This window comes from Microcaecilia unicolor, chromosome 4, assembly GCF_901765095.1.
Source record: "Microcaecilia unicolor chromosome 4, aMicUni1.1, whole genome shotgun sequence".
Lineage (NCBI taxonomy): Eukaryota > Metazoa > Chordata > Amphibia > Gymnophiona > Siphonopidae > Microcaecilia > Microcaecilia unicolor.
Window position 1 is genome coordinate 90,229,079 of NC_044034.1, and position 15,527 is coordinate 90,244,605.

The window sequence follows — 15,527 nt, forward strand, 5'->3', positions numbered from 1 at the left end:
TAGAGATGGGAATAACTAGTGAGGTAATTAAATTCGCCGATGACACAAAATTATTCAGGGTCGTCAAGTCGCAGGAGGAATGTGAACGATTACAGGAGGACCTTGCGAGACTGGGAGAATGGGCGTGCAAGTGGCAGATGAAGTTCAATGTTGACAAGTGCAAAGTGATGCATGTGGGTAAGAGGAACCCGAATTATAGCTACGTCTTGCAAGGTTCCGCGTTAGGAGTTACGGATCAAGAAAGGGATCTGGGTGTCGTCGTCGATGATACGCTGAAACCTTCTGCTCAGTGTGCTGCTGCGGCTAGGAAAGCGAATAGAATGTTGGGTGTTATTAGGAAGGGTATGGAGTCCAGGTGTGCGGATGTTATAATGCCGTTGTATCGCTCCATGGTGCGGCCGCACCTGGAGTATTGTGTTCAGTACTGGTCTCCGTATCTCAAAAAAGATATAGTAGAATTAGAAAAGGTACAGCGAAGGGCGACGAAAATGATAGTGGGGATGGGACGACTTTCCTACGAAGAGAGGCTGAGAAGGCTAGGGCTTTTCAGCTTGGAGAAGAGACGGCTGAGGGGAGATATGATAGAAGTGTATAAAATAATGAGTGGAATGGATCGGGTGGATGTGAAGCGACTGTTCACGCTATCCAAAAATACTAGGACTAGAGGGCATGAGTTGAAGCTACAGTGTGGTAAATTTAAAACGAATCGGAGAAAACTTTTCTTCACCCAACGTGTAATTAGACTCTGGAATTCGTTGCCGGAGAACGTGGTACGGGCGGTTAGCTTGACGGAGTTTAAAAAGGGGTTAGATAGATTCCTAAAGGACAAGTCCATAGACCGCTATTAAATGGACTTGGAAAAATTCCGCATTTTTAGGTATAACTTGTCTGGAATGTTTTTACGTTTGGGGAGTGTGCCAGGTGCCCTTGACCTGGATTGGCCACTGTCGGTGACAGGATGCTGGGCTAGATGGACCTTTGGTCTTTCCCAGTATGGCACTACTTATGTACTTATGTACTAATCAGGTTTTCAGGATGCCCACAATGAATATGTATGAGACAGATTTGCATGCAATGGAGGTAGCGAATGCAAATTTATCTCATGCATATTCATTATGGATATCCTGAAAACCTGATTGGCTACTGTGTCCCGAGGACTGGATTGAGAACCCTTCCGTAGGCACTGGGACAGCCAGCTGCCCACTAAAGCTAAGGGGCCCCCTCAAAGTCATAAGCTGTGGCAGGCTCAGAAGGGTCCCCTTCAATGTCATGTCAGTTGATTAGCCTAAAGGAAGGACGGGTTCATGCAGTATCAGTGATTCCAGTGGCAGCGGCAGACTTTCAGTGAAGGGGTGGCTGCCATAGATGTTTATCTGCTCGGCCTATTGGGAAATCTACTTCTACTGAAACTTTTTTTTTATGGGATTAACTGAACACATTTCTTGACAAGCTTTTGGCAGCTAACATTCCCTTCCTTAGGTCAGAACAGAATGAGAAAAAGATGGCATTTACCATGTTGGACCCTAACTACCATGCTATCTTTTCTTCATTCTCTTTTGATCTGAAGGAATGTTAGCTCCCAAAAGCTAACCAAGAAATGTAGTTTTAGTCCCCAATATAAAGGTACCACCTTCTATTCTTTTCCCCCCATTTGTTACCCTTTTTTGGGGGGCAAGATTTGGTGAATCTTGAAAGAGCCAGCATAATGCAGGTTATCACGACCAGCAGGCACAGGTTCCTGCTGATTTTTCTTTCTTGTGCCACCTCCAGATTAAAGTTGTCTTCTAGCAAAATACCTTGCGCATTCATTTCTGCTTCTGGACTTTTCTTTAGAAACGTTATTAGTTATCTAAATAGAATTCATATTTTATGCTGTAGATATATAAGGCATACATTAGTCACTTCGTCAGTCTTAACTGCAGCAGCACAGGAAGACCTCAGATAAAGAATTCTTCTTCTTCGCCACCTGGAGACATTTGGATTTCCGAAGGCTGTCGCATACCCTTAGTTGTTTGACTGCTTTCCGAAGAGGTTGCTTTATGAGATGGTTTCATTGACAAGTCAGGCACACAGGGAGGTGTTGAAGATGATATGCAAGAGCTGGAAGACCAATCAGAGAGTGAAGGAAGGGAACTATTGGAAACCTCAATGACACTGCTTTTTGCCGACAGCAATTTCACCCTTGAGACCTCTTGTTTTGAACTACTGACACTATGCTCTTTTGAAGGCAGTGAAGCTTCTAGATCACTACAGAATCCATTAAGAGATGAATAGGCAGAGACAACAGATAGGTCAGAGCAAGACAATTTCATTCCCGTGTCGACATCTGTCTCTTGTGTGCCCTCCAGGTCATCTATACTAAATTTGGGATGACACCTCCATGCAGGTGCTCTGACTGTTGGGAGTCCATTGCTTAAAACTTGGAAAGATGGTTCACTCAAAGGAAAGGACTCACAGGATGGAAAGGAGGTTGTTGTTGGCAGGCAAAACAGAGACCTACTTCGCTGAAAAGACCACGAAGCACTGGATGCACTACTGGATCTTCTGGAGAGATCTCCATGATCATTGTCCATCAGATCCCACTGGGAACCACCAAGGTACTGGTCAAGACTGCTGGTGTGATGCAGCTCAGGTTTTTCAGGTGCAGATCTGAGATTGTGAGGGATGAGTGAAGAGGTGATACCACAACTCTTTGATGCACAGCTTAGGAGCCTACTCTGTCTGGCAGACTTCCTGTGTATCTGGCGTACCTGCTAAAAAAAAAACAAGAGAAGAAATTAGCATTAATAAGTAAGCCTTTGGCAGCATCATCATCAGGATCCTGAAATTCCTCACTACAGCAGGTCATTGATCATTGCACTGGTGGGAGCCATCGGGTATAGATTACTGCTCAGGATTGCAAAGTCACAAACATTGCCATGACATTTACAATAACTACTCCTGGGGGAGTGGAAGAGTAGCTTAATGGTTAGTACAGTGGCCTGAGAACCTAGGGAATTGGGTTCAATTCACACTGCAGCTCTGTCTGATTCTGGACAAGTCACTTTACCCTCCACTGCCTCAGGTACAAAATAAGTACCTGCATATTTATATGTAAACTGCTTTGATTGTAACCACAGAAAGGTAGTCTATCAAGCCTTATCCCTTTTCCAATGTGCACTGAAGAATTTGTACAGATTTCCCTAGGGTGCAGATAGAATTTAACTCAAGCTGGAAAGGTGGAGGCATGGTTCAAATGTAACTGTTGCTGAAGCCTTCCTGCACTGTGTGGCTCTTCCAGCATGTGAGACTTTGAGAGCAACATAGGATTTTGAGAACCACGTTGACTGCATGTTGCATAAATTGTATGGTGCAGGAAGGCCACAGCAGCTGCATTTGAACCAAGGAGCGACATATCATCCAACGATAGTGCTGGGGGAGACAAAGTTTATGGACAGAAGCTGAGGAAGATACTTATTGGGGGAACAAAAGGCTAAGAAAAAATGGGAGAATAAGAAGTGAATAAGTAGAGATAGTCAGCTTCCTCCTTTTCCTTTTGGCATCTATCTTAGTCACACCAGGCCTCTACGGCATCCATCTCAGTCACACCAGACCTCTATCAGGTTATGATATCATGCACTTTCATTCACATGATCTCTTATTTCATACCCCCACTCTATTTATTGGGATTTATTAACCACCTTTATGTAGAGATCAACCAAGGCAGTGTACAGCAGGTACATCTCCCTTAGCTTGATCACTGCAATGACAGCACTCAACAGTGGCTACACAGCTCAAAGTTGGTCTCTTTCTGGAACCCTGTAACTGAGACCTGTATTCAGCCATTCAGACTGGCATGATGCTTGGACTTCTGTCTACGATGTATAAAACAGTAGAGGAAAAAAAGAAGAGGAGTCTCTCACAGATGGTGTCCAAAGAACTTTAATTCAAAAATCTTCAGGAACATTAAAAGATACCCGATATGAATCGCGTTTCGGACCTACTGGTCTGCATCAGGGGTCTAAAGAAAGATACAGAAATTGCATAAACACACATTAAAACAATAACAATATTGTTTATATATATATATATTTATGTATATATTTTTTATGCAATTTCAGTATCACTGATGGCACAAAATAAGACGCAATGGTGATCATTTTAGGAGAGCTTGCATCTGTAGCCTGCATACATGCATATATGGTGATATCAGAAAGCTGCCATTTACACATGGAGATGGCCCACGATGTCCAGATTCAAATGTGGCATGTCTTGGGTGTGATTTAAGCAGGCTAAAATTTATAATCCTTAGTCCTTCTATCTTGGTCTTATTAGTCTTGCTCTTGCCTCCCAATTTTACTTTGTAAATGCTCAGATTTCCCTGATGATCTGTGGTATAAACAAGAAATATAAAATAAGTAGATCTCACACTTTACAAAGAGAATGCACCTATACTTTGGAAACCTTTGCCTTTTGCAGAGTGCTTGTTTGGACACTGTATAAATGAGTGATTTAGGAGGGGGCATTGTGCTTCGACCCCTCCCCCCAATACTGTACAAGCTTGGGGTTTTGCTCCCTAATTGGTTGCACTTATATGTATAAATGTCTGGAGTATGGCATTTATATGTGGAAAATGGTATAAAAATCAGCATTTTAACATACAGTCTGTATTAGGCAATATAACCAGCAATCAATCAAGAATAATCGCTGACAAATTCATGGAAACTTCTGGGTGATGCCGTTCTTTTTCTGCATTTCTAGGTTTGTAGCAGCATCAGAGAGGGCGGGGCCTGGAGTATTGAAAACACAGCCACACAGAGATTTTAAAGTTTAAACAAAAATAAATTCATAATGTGCAAGGAGATGACGCTCTAGTCTGGCTCTCAAAAGGTAGTACAAACCGCTTGTTTGTGGACTAGAATCCTACTACTACTACTCATCATTTCTATAGCGCTACTAGACGTACGCAGCACTGTACACTTGAACATGAAGAGAAAGTCCCTGCTCAACAGAGCTTACAATCTAATTAGGACAGACGAACAAGAGATAAGGGAATAGTAAAGTGAGGATGATAAAATAAGGGTTCTGAACAAGTGAATAAGGGTTAGGAGTTAAAAGCAGCATCAAAAAGGTGGGCTTTTAGCTTAGATTTGAAGACGGCCAGAGATGGAGCTTGACGTACCGGCTCAGGAAGTCTATTCCAGGCATATGGTGCAGCAAGATAAAAGGAATGGAGTCTGGAGTTAGCGGTGGAGGAGAAGGGTGCAGATAAGAGAGATTTACCCAGTGAACGGAGTTAAAGCTCTGGCATCCAGTCCAGCACAGTTGGGCTCATGGTTGGCCCTCAATTCCAATTCCAACAATACAGGGCTCCAAGATAAACTTGGACTACCTGAGCAGAGCTTCTCCAGCTTACACTTCTGTAGTGGAGGCATAGGGTGGAGGGCTTCTCTTCTAGCCTCTGAGCCTCCATGACTGATCTGTGAGGTGGGTCTTTATCAGGGCCGCAGAGAAACAGAGCTGGGCAGGGCTGCCACAGCTGCCCCTCCTCTCCCGGGCTGCAGTCACTGCACCCCCTCCACTTGGGCTGCTGCTGCCGCCCCGACTACCGCTGCCCCCCTCACTTGGGCTACTGCCTCCACCCCTTACCATCCTGTGTCTGTTTCTTCCTCAGTCTGTCACTCTCCTGCTCCTGTGTGATGAGAGTCGGGTTACCATGTTAACACAATCACCAGGGTCCCAACATACAGCATCAGGAGAGAGACAGACCAAGGGAGCAGAATCTTCTGCCTAACTCCAGAAGCCTTGTGGGTGTTGAGCTCCCCTTGGAGGCCAGGCCCAGGGAATCTTGTCCCGCCCCCCTCGACCCTGGCCTTTAAACTCCCTTGACCATGCCATCCCTAATCTGCTCCTGTTGAGTCATATCTTCCTTGCACTGTGATCTGCCTTTTAAGGTGGCTCTGTGATTGTGAGAGAGTGCTGTTAAGGGGGAATGGTAATTTCCTATAGACTCCTTCACAGGTTCTTGAAATCGATACTCCCCGCTGTATGTGCCAGCAAGTACACATTTGTTTACAAGTGTCCTTATACTGTACTTATTTTTTAAAAGGCTCTGTTTTTAAAAAATATATATATAAAATATTGGGGGAATTGTGAACACCCCAACCTGGACGTCTCAATTCTTAAGTCAACATTCTATGCGAAATGAGGCTTCCCATACTTAAACATTTGAGAGGTACAGCTTCATTGTTCGACAGGCATAGCATCGATACCAAATGTAGGTCTGTGTCCCCAAACATTGCTTAAAACATAATGTGCTTCTGTGGAATAAAGATAAAGGCATAATACAAACTGAATGTTTTTACAAAAATGAGGCCTATGGTTCTACCAATGTTAATACAGAGTGCCAATATGCTAATGAGTGAGGTCTAATTGGAAACCAATGGGACAAGCAGCACTTTTGAAAAGAAAGGAAACCTCTTTGGTGATGCTAAGTAAGGAAACAGGAGGCTATTCAATCCTGAACAGCAATCCCAGTGAAAGATAACAGATGCCAGGTTTCATAAAGGGGTGAGGGTAGTGAGAGGGGAAACTGGAGGCCAGCAAAGACTTTGCCTGCATGTTAAACCATGGCAGACTTCATAGCCTCAAACAAGACCTAGACAAAACACTTGTTTCTTCAATGTGTAGTTTTAATGTCTTCCCCATATGCTTTAATACATTGCACTCAAGTCGTACGGGTTACAAAATAACCCTACAGTATTCGGTTGAAATGCAAAGCATTTTGCCTTGTGAGAACCATTATAGTTTATAAAAAAATACAGGACAAGGAGGGGAAGTCAGTTTTGTGGCCCGATAGTCAAAAGCTCTATTTTTCACATCTTGCCTTAAAATTCTTAAGCAATGTTGTTGAGTTAGGCAGAATGCCTTGCGATGGAGGGCTTTATTGTCACAATAAAATTCCTAGTAACCTTTCACAACTAAAATAATGTCACACTACTACTACTAATCATTTCTATAGCGCTACTAGACGTACGCAGCGCTGTACACTTGAACATGAAGAGACAGTCCCTGCTCAATAGAGCTTACAATTTAATTAGGACAGACAAACAGGACAAACAAGAGATAAGGGAATATTATTATTATTATTACATTTGTACCCCGTGCTTTCCCACTCAAAGCAGGTTCAATGCGGCTTACATAGTAATAGGGATTACAGGATATTGATAAAGAAAATAAAAGTTATTAAAGTGAGGGTGATAAAATAAGGGTTCTGAACAAGTGAATAAGGGTTAGGAGTTAAAAGCAGCATCAAAAAGGTGGGCTTTTAGCTTAGATTTGAAGAGGGCCAGAGATGGGGCTTGATGTACTGGCTCAGGAAGTCTATTCCAGGCTTATGGTGCAACAACCCCTAATTTCAGCCTCTGCACTTTCCCTATCAGTTCCACACAAAGTAAACATATTGAATGATCTATTTACATCAGGAGAATCACAAGGGCAGAAAATGGCAGTAAACATACAAAGGAGCCAATACTAGAACTGGGCGCTTCTATTTAAGCACCCTGAGGGCGTTCAATAGAAGCCTACTCTACAAAGGACCTAGGCACCAAGGTTCCTGTATAAGAGGGGTCCCCAAATCCAGTCCTCGAGGTCCACAACCCAGCCTGGTTTTCAGGATTCCACAATGAATATGTATGAGATCTATTTGCATACAATGGAAGCAGTGAATGCAAATAGATCTTACACGTATTCATTGTGGAAATCCTGAAAACCAGGCTGGGTTGTGGACCTCAAGGACTGGGTCTGAAGACCCTTACTTTATACAATACTAACATAACCTGATATATATGTGCCTTAACCTTTTGTGCTCACAATTACACCAGCCATAGAGCTCGTGTAAGTGCGAGCCCCTACGTACGGCAGGGACATGTGCAACTTACACTATTCTGCAACTTACATGTGTAAGTGGAAGCCCCGCTTATGTCCTGCCCATGCCCTGCCACCTTGTATGCCCCTAGCAAATTATATAATGCAAGTCACATGTGTTGTTGGTACAGAATAGTGCTTAGGTGGCACGCTAGCATACACACATGTAAATGCACATATACATGTGTATATGCTAGTGTGCTAAACATGTACAAGTGTAATTTATTTTATTTATATCCCGCTTTAACCAAAACAGGCAACAGCCAAACATACATAAATAAAATCAGAAAAACATCAATTAACAATTAACTAGCTTTAAAACTAGCCTTAAACTCTGAGGCCCCAATGCTCAAAACTGCGCTGAAAAATAACACTGCAACAATGCTGGAAAGGATTTACCAATGCTCAATGCTAATGGCATACAAATTTTATGTGCACTTAGTGCTGAGCGATATGGAAGTAAGAAGGGGGGAACATGCCCGGCACATGCACACAAGAGGGAGTCCTGACTGGCTAGGGGCAGGAGGCACCAGCTCTGCAGTTTTGCGCAGGAGGAGGAAGAGGTAATAAATAGAAAAAAACTGTAACCATGGGGCTAGGTTTGCATCTTGCCTAGGAGAAGAAAAGTCCAGATTTTTTTTTTGTCATGCAATGCACTGCTTTGTTCCTTCTGAATTCACAAAAGAAATCGACTTTATCTTGGCCGCTGCCAGTTCTGTAAAGCTTGTTCGGGGGTGGAGGAGGGTGGAAGATGTGCTTTGGTAAGGCCAGCAGTTGAGAATAGAATAAAATCCCCCTGCTGCCATCCCAAAATGGCTTTGCTGGGCACAGAATCACCGTTATATTCATGGGATGTAACTCTCCCTATTCCTCTCCACGGCTTGGCACAACCCTAATGCCAGCTCCGAGCTGGCGTAGGGGTTATGGTGGGAGGAGCACCCTTGTTTGGCTTGCTGCCAGCAGAGCATTAGGGAGGAATACAGGATGACCTATTGTGCTCAGAGCCGGTGAGCTTGTTGTTTTGCACATTCTGGTTAGCTTGTTGTTTTGCAGGAGGAGTGGCCTAGTGGTTAGAGCACCAGTCTTGCAATCCAGAGGTGGCCCGTTCAAATCCCACTGCTGCTCCTTGTGATCTTGGGCAAGTCACTTAACCCTCCATTGCCTGAGGTACAAACTTAGATTGTGAGCCGTCCTGGAACAGAAAAATATCCAGAGTACCTGAATGTAACTCACCTTGAGCTACTACTGAAAAAGGTGTGAGCAAAATCTAAATAAATAAAAAATACTGGGCAGTTGGGGCACTTTTTTGGGACTTGTTCATGAAAAAAAAGGGTCCAAAAAAGGGACCCAAAATCGCAGTATAAACGCCTTTTTTTTTTGATTATCAGCTAAAGACGCCCATCTCTCCTCAGCTGATAACCACGCCCCAGTTCCACCTCCACCACGCCTCCAACACGCCCATGTCAACTTTATTCGTTTCCGCGACGGAGTGCGGTTGGAAACGCCCAAAATCGGCTTTCGATTATACCGATTTGGGCACCTTTGCGAGATAAACGTCTATCTCCCGATTTAGGTCGCACTATAGGCGTTTTTCTCTTTCGAAAATAAGCAGGATAGGGGCCCTTTTACTAAGCCATATAAGTGTCTACTTGTGCCCAACACGCACCAAAATGGCGTTACCGCTCGGCTAACACGTGGCTCTTGCAGTAATTTTATTTTTGGCGCACGTCTGACACACGTAGGTCATTACAGCCTGGTTATCGTGCGAGACTTTACCGCTAAATCAATGGCTGGCGGTAAGGTCACAGACACAAAATGGATGCGAGGCGATTTTGATTTTGCCGCATGTTCATTTCCGGCAAAATTTTTTTAAAAAAGGCCATTTTACAGGCGCGCTGAAAAATGGATCGGCACGCGCCCAAAACCCAAGCCTACACTACCACAAGCCATTTTTCAGCGCACATTAGTAAAAGGACCCCATAGTTGATTTGATGTTCCTGATCTCAAAGATAATTTCTGGTAATACACACTCAAAGCATTAGCAAAATATATGGGCACATTAGCATAGTCAAGTTGATGAATCAATACTAGAACGTTAAACATTACTCTGTATATTACTGGTAGCCAATGAAGTTTTTTTTTTTTAACACTGGAGTATTGTGTACTGATCTCAAAACTCCTGTAATTAAGCATGCCGAGACGATGACATACTTAAATAAAGTGAATTACAAAAAATCAGTTTTTGCTAATACCAGGCTCTGCACGATCGTCTGGAAGTCTGATGCTGGCACCATCCTTTTTAACTTACTCAACATCCGTAGTTGATAGAAAACATAAATGTTAGTATCTAGGTTACAGAATTGCCTTCAAAATGTCAAAACACAAAAGGGGAAGTTATCAGTGTGGGCTACTGTTAAGTTGGGTTATTTTAGCACCAAGTCACATTTTATGACATGAGACCCTGTGCTAAAATAAACCAACTTAACAGTAGCCCACGTTGTAGATAACTTCCCCCAAAAAAACTCTTAGCTAGGCCCCCTCAAAAACCTAGATGATATAAACATATTACAACAAATAAGTTTTGGGGTTCCTTAGAGTTCTAGCCATTAATTTTTCTTTTCTTTGATTCCAAAGAAGGTACATTTTTTGGAACCAATGTATTAATCGAGTATGAAGTACTGAAACAATGTTTGTTCTGTTTTTTTTTTTTTTTTGCTAATCTAGTATGTGATGGTTTATAGTGGTCTCATTGCTATTTACAGCAGCACCTCATCTTCTCAAGTACTCCTCTTCTCTGGAGTGTGGCAAGACTATGCGCGGCTTTTATTTTCAAAGCCTTCTGGAGTCTGCTTACAGAGAGGAGAGTGATATATTACTGCATTGAAGCACATAATCCATCTTAGTGGGATGCATTATTGTTTTACCCCCTTCAAGCCAAACGGGGACAGCAGTCTTGATGAAATAATGACCTGCCATGCTTCACAATGTGAGCCGCTACCTAAGCTTCCTGCCAGTTACCATTCAAAGCAGTAGCTAAAGCAATTAATTTTGACCAACAGTTCTGTGCAGTGATTAAAGCTGTGAAACTTGGAGACCCAAGCTTGATTCTCTGGTCACTGTTGTTTATCTGAGCTTAGAACAAATATAGGCTTTCTGGGATAGACATATTATAACCATGCCATACATTCTACAGCTGCTGTGCCCTCCACTCTCCATTTACTTCTAGGTCCTAGGTGTGGTTGCACCTAGACAGAAACCAGAATGATTTTCTTAGCTTTGTTCTCCATTCCTTTTTGGAAAATCTGTAGCATTTTATTTGCTTTGTTTGTTTTTTTGTCATCCATGGCTCATTGGGCTGAAAATGTCAACATATTGTCCACAATGACTTCAAGATCCTTCTTTTGGATGGCAACTCCTAACTTAGAACTCAGTATTTAGTATCTGTAGTTGGAATTATTTTTCCTTATGTGCATATTTGACATTTGTCCACATTAAATTTCACCTGTCATTTAGATGGCCTGTGGTCTCACAAGATCATTCTGTAATTCCTCATAATCCTATGCTGTTTTAAATAATGTTCAATAATTTTATGTCATCTGCAAATTTGACCCCTACCAAAATTAGATTGTTTATATTTAACCATTTATAAACAAATTATCTTGTACAACTTTCCATGCTCATTGGTGTTAATTTTGAAAGGATTAACTACTGTACTTTCTGAGATATAAGCTTTCATACCTAGAAAAGCTGAAGGGGTGAAATTCACTCTTTTGACATTTCAGCCCTTCTTTCTATGGCTTTCTTCAGGGTGAAGCAGTGGAGTCTGCTTCACCCATCTCTCTCCTCTTCAATCTGTTCAAAATTCTGCTGCACGATTAATATTTCGCAAACGTTGCTATGCCCATATCAGCCCTCTCCTGAAGTCACTTCACTGGCTCCCTATCCATTTCCATATACAGTTCAAGCTCCTCTTATTAACCTATAAGTGCATTCACTCTGCTGCCCCTCACTACCTCTCCACCCTCATCTCTCCCTACACTCCTTCCCAGGAACTCCGTTCACTAGGCAAATCTCTCCTAATTGCACCCTTCTCCTCCATCGATAACTCCAGACTCCGTTCCTTTTATCTCGCCGCACCTTATGCCTGGAGTAGACTTCCTGAGCCATGACGTCAAGCTCCATCCCTGGCCGCCTTCAAATCCGGGCTAAAGGCCTACCTGTTTGATGCTGCTTTTAATTCCTAACTTGTCACCTGCTCGTAACCTTTATCTTGTCTTCCTCTCTTCAATAGTCCCTTTTCCCCTATGAGTCCTATTTGTCTGTCCTACCCTTATCCCTTATTTGTCCTGTCTGTCTGTCCTGATTTAGATTGTAAGCTCTTTTGAGCAGGGACTGCCTTTTCTTCATGTTCAATTGTGAAGCGCTGCGTACGACTGGTAGCGCTATAGAAATGATTTGTAGTAGTAGTAGTAGTAGTAGTAGTAGACTGTTTCTCTTTAATACTTCTCAGTCTGGATTGTTTGATGTGGAAAGAGTCATTGATATCTGCCTAATAACTTTAGCACCTCCATAGACTAAGGAGGGGGTATGGGTCTTTGCCTATTCAGTTTTAAAAAGGTGGTGAAATTGTTGGCTGCTGAATAATTGGAGTTTACTACTACTACTCATCATTTCTCCTTCTACATTTATGTGCTAAGTGGAATGAGATTATCTTTAAACACGACGAAGTTACATACTTTTAGCGTGACCACCCAGTGATTTTCATGCACTGAAAAATGTTTGCACTTTAAAACTACTATTATTTGAAAAAAAAGAAACAGGGATCCAGCTTACTGTTAATGATGTCACAGTGACGTAGACTTTTGTAAATGATAATTTGAATCTGAATAATTTGTATTTTATAATACCCCCCCCCCCCCCCCCCCCGTCAGTAACCAAAGCAATCGAGTGTTGGCGACTGAGAAGAAACCTGACATCAAGCCAGCTCGTCTCTTGGTCCAGTGCGAAACGTTTGCACAGACAATGATGGTCTCAGCTGGTGTGTGTTTTGATGGCAGGGGGTAACTGCACTTTGTAGACAAGAAAGCTAAAATTGACTGTGCATATAACGTTGGCTGTCTTCTTCCTAATCTCGTCAAGGACCACAATTGACTGCTGCCCACTGGGTTGATCTTCCAGCAAGATGGTGTGTCAGCACACACAGCACGTATTACGCAGGACTAGCTCTGGGCCAACTGTCCAGATTTTATTATAAAGGACCAGTGACCTCCAAATTCACCAGACCCATAAGAGCTAACTTTCCAAAATGATTGGGGGGGGGGGGGGGCTAAATCCAACAAAACTTACCCCTCCCTGGACACACTCAAGGAGTATGCTCAATATTGGGGTGCTCAAGCCACCCACAGAGCTAGTTCCTATGGCCAGACCTAAACCTCTTGGATTACCATGTTGGAGGCCTATCACAAGTAACACCCAAAGTCGTAAAGAATTGTTGAACTCAAGGTAGCGCTGTAGATGAGCTGGGACAGCCTGCCACAGGGACCAATCGACAAGGTTGTTAAGAACTTCCCAAAGTGACTAAAGGCTAGTGCTGAAGCTGAGGGTGGACACTTTCAGTATTCACAGTGACTGCAAAATTCTGACATATTGTTAATTGTATCTTTTGAATGACGTTATTTTACTGTGTTTTAGCTTGAACATTTTTAGTGTGCAAAAATCGCTAGGGAGTAATGCTAAAATGTCAGTAACATAAACATAGTTAAAGTAAATTACCTTTTGTTTAATAGTAATATGCAAGTATGATGACTAAATAAGTACATAAAATTTCTCAATGAAATTCAAAGCGGTTGCTGAGAAAACTGCGAAAAACAGTAGCCTGCTTTAATACTGTCAAAAAAAATCAACAAACAGAGTGATAGGAAAACACAGGGGATATGCTCTGTTTGGTGGAGTTTTTTTTTTTGCTGTGATTTTGCTTATGGCAGCATGGACTTTTATTAATTGAGCTGTTACTTAAATCTGAGGTCTTTTTTTCAGTAGTTTTATAAGAACGTTCATTGAGAGTGTTTAAGGTATAGGAATCACTGGGCATAACATTTTATATAATTAAAATACCCCATTGTTAGCTAAATTTGTTATCCTTCCTCATTTCAGCATTTCACTGTCTGTCTCTTCCTTCTCTTGAGAAGGCTAGAAAAAGACGAGTACCTTGGGCTGAGGAAAAGAGACGGGCAGATATGGGTATCAGAGAGAAAGTCTGCTGGGTTTGACAGGAAAGAGAGAAAGAGATGCTGGGCCTAAGCTAGCAAGACTGGGGGGGGGGGGGGGGGGGGGGGGCTGCTGGGGCCAGAGAATGAGAGATGGAGGAGCTGGTAGCACTGAGATGGGGATAGTGAGAGAAAGGTACTGGAGGGGAAAGATAGGGAGTCTGCTGGAGAGGAAAAGAAAGGGAGGAGCTGCTGGGGCACAGAGAGGGACAGAGTGACTGCAGTTGGCATTAGAAGGGGGAATGGTGGCTAGGGAAAAGAAATAGGGAGTTACTGGGGCTGAGGGAGAAGAGAGAAGGTGCTGCTGCTGGAGCTCAGGAGTGGAGAGGTAGATGCTGTGCGAGAGTCATCACAGTAGGTAACTTTGTACCGGGGGAGGGGGGAATGAAGAGGGGGTACAAGACTGAAGGTTTGTCTATAGAGCCTAATACCTTTGCACTGGTCCTGCTCAGAAGAAGAATGGTGGAGAGATGAGAGGAAATACTGCTTTTGTCACCACTACTGCTGCCTCATGCCATGATTGCTGCGTTGGCCTGGCCTAGCCCCTGTGTTTCAGGGTGTGTTTTATGCTGCTTGCTTGCTCTAGACACTAGAATACTTAATTCTGGTTCTTGGGGTTTGTTTTAACTCTGTTTCAGAATCAGGCACAGTTGTACAGTTTTTGTTTGGCAATAAATTGTGTAAATCTTGCCTCCCAAATGATGCCAAGTCTTACTTAATAGTGCAGAGGGCTCCCAGAGTATTCCTATTGGCTGGAGTACCTGGGGAGAACCTAGGGAAGAGGAGCAGCCCTCACTCAGTAGAGATTGTTACCCTGTAATTGCCAGAAGCAGAGGCTTCCTTGGAGCCTAAGTTAAGAAAGTCTGAGTTGAGAGGAAGTGACTAGATATTTAACCTGTGAAAGCTGTGTCTGGGACAAGCTGCAGGGACCCTGAATCAAGAAAGAAAAGTAGTATGCATATGCCAAGGTTCAAAGACTGTGTTTGAGACTTTATTGAGAGTGCAAAATCTGTGAGGAAACAGACTTATTTCCATTTTGACCAGTAATAAAGCTTTCCTTCTGACCTTGCACTGCCCTCTGTCTGTATTTTATGAGGATTCCATGCCTTTCCGTCTCTCATACTACCACAACCCTTTCAGAGTCACTACAGAAAAACAAATATTTCATGCTGCTTTTTATCACTTGCAAAGCAATAGGTCACTCAGGGACCCTTTTGCTAAAGCTTAGCACACGCTAAATGCTAAGAAGCCCATAGATATAAAATGGGTTTCTTAGCATTAAGCTAGTGCTAATGGAAGCTTTAGTAAAAGGGCCCCTTAAATTTTTTTTTAGATTCATACCCCCGTTAAATCTAC

The 15,527-nt window shown here is 42.8% G+C and overlaps 1 protein-coding gene across 3 annotated transcripts in view; it reads right to left on the bottom strand.

Annotated features, from left to right (window-relative positions):
• Positions 1 to 1,104: 1,104 nt before the first annotated feature.
• Positions 1,105 to 15,527, bottom strand: part of FAM124A (family with sequence similarity 124 member A) — a 51,784-nt gene continuing 37,361 nt past the window's right edge. For 2 of the 3 annotated variants that reach the window (XM_030199412.1, XM_030199414.1), the window contains exon 4: positions 1,105 to 2,753. In XM_030199412.1, the coding sequence (XP_030055272.1) occupies positions 1,938 to 2,753 (816 nt within the window). In that variant the 3' untranslated portion in view covers positions 1,105 to 1,937. The remainder of the gene's footprint in view (positions 2,754 to 15,527) is intronic. The other variant, XM_030199413.1, reaches the window with a different exon arrangement.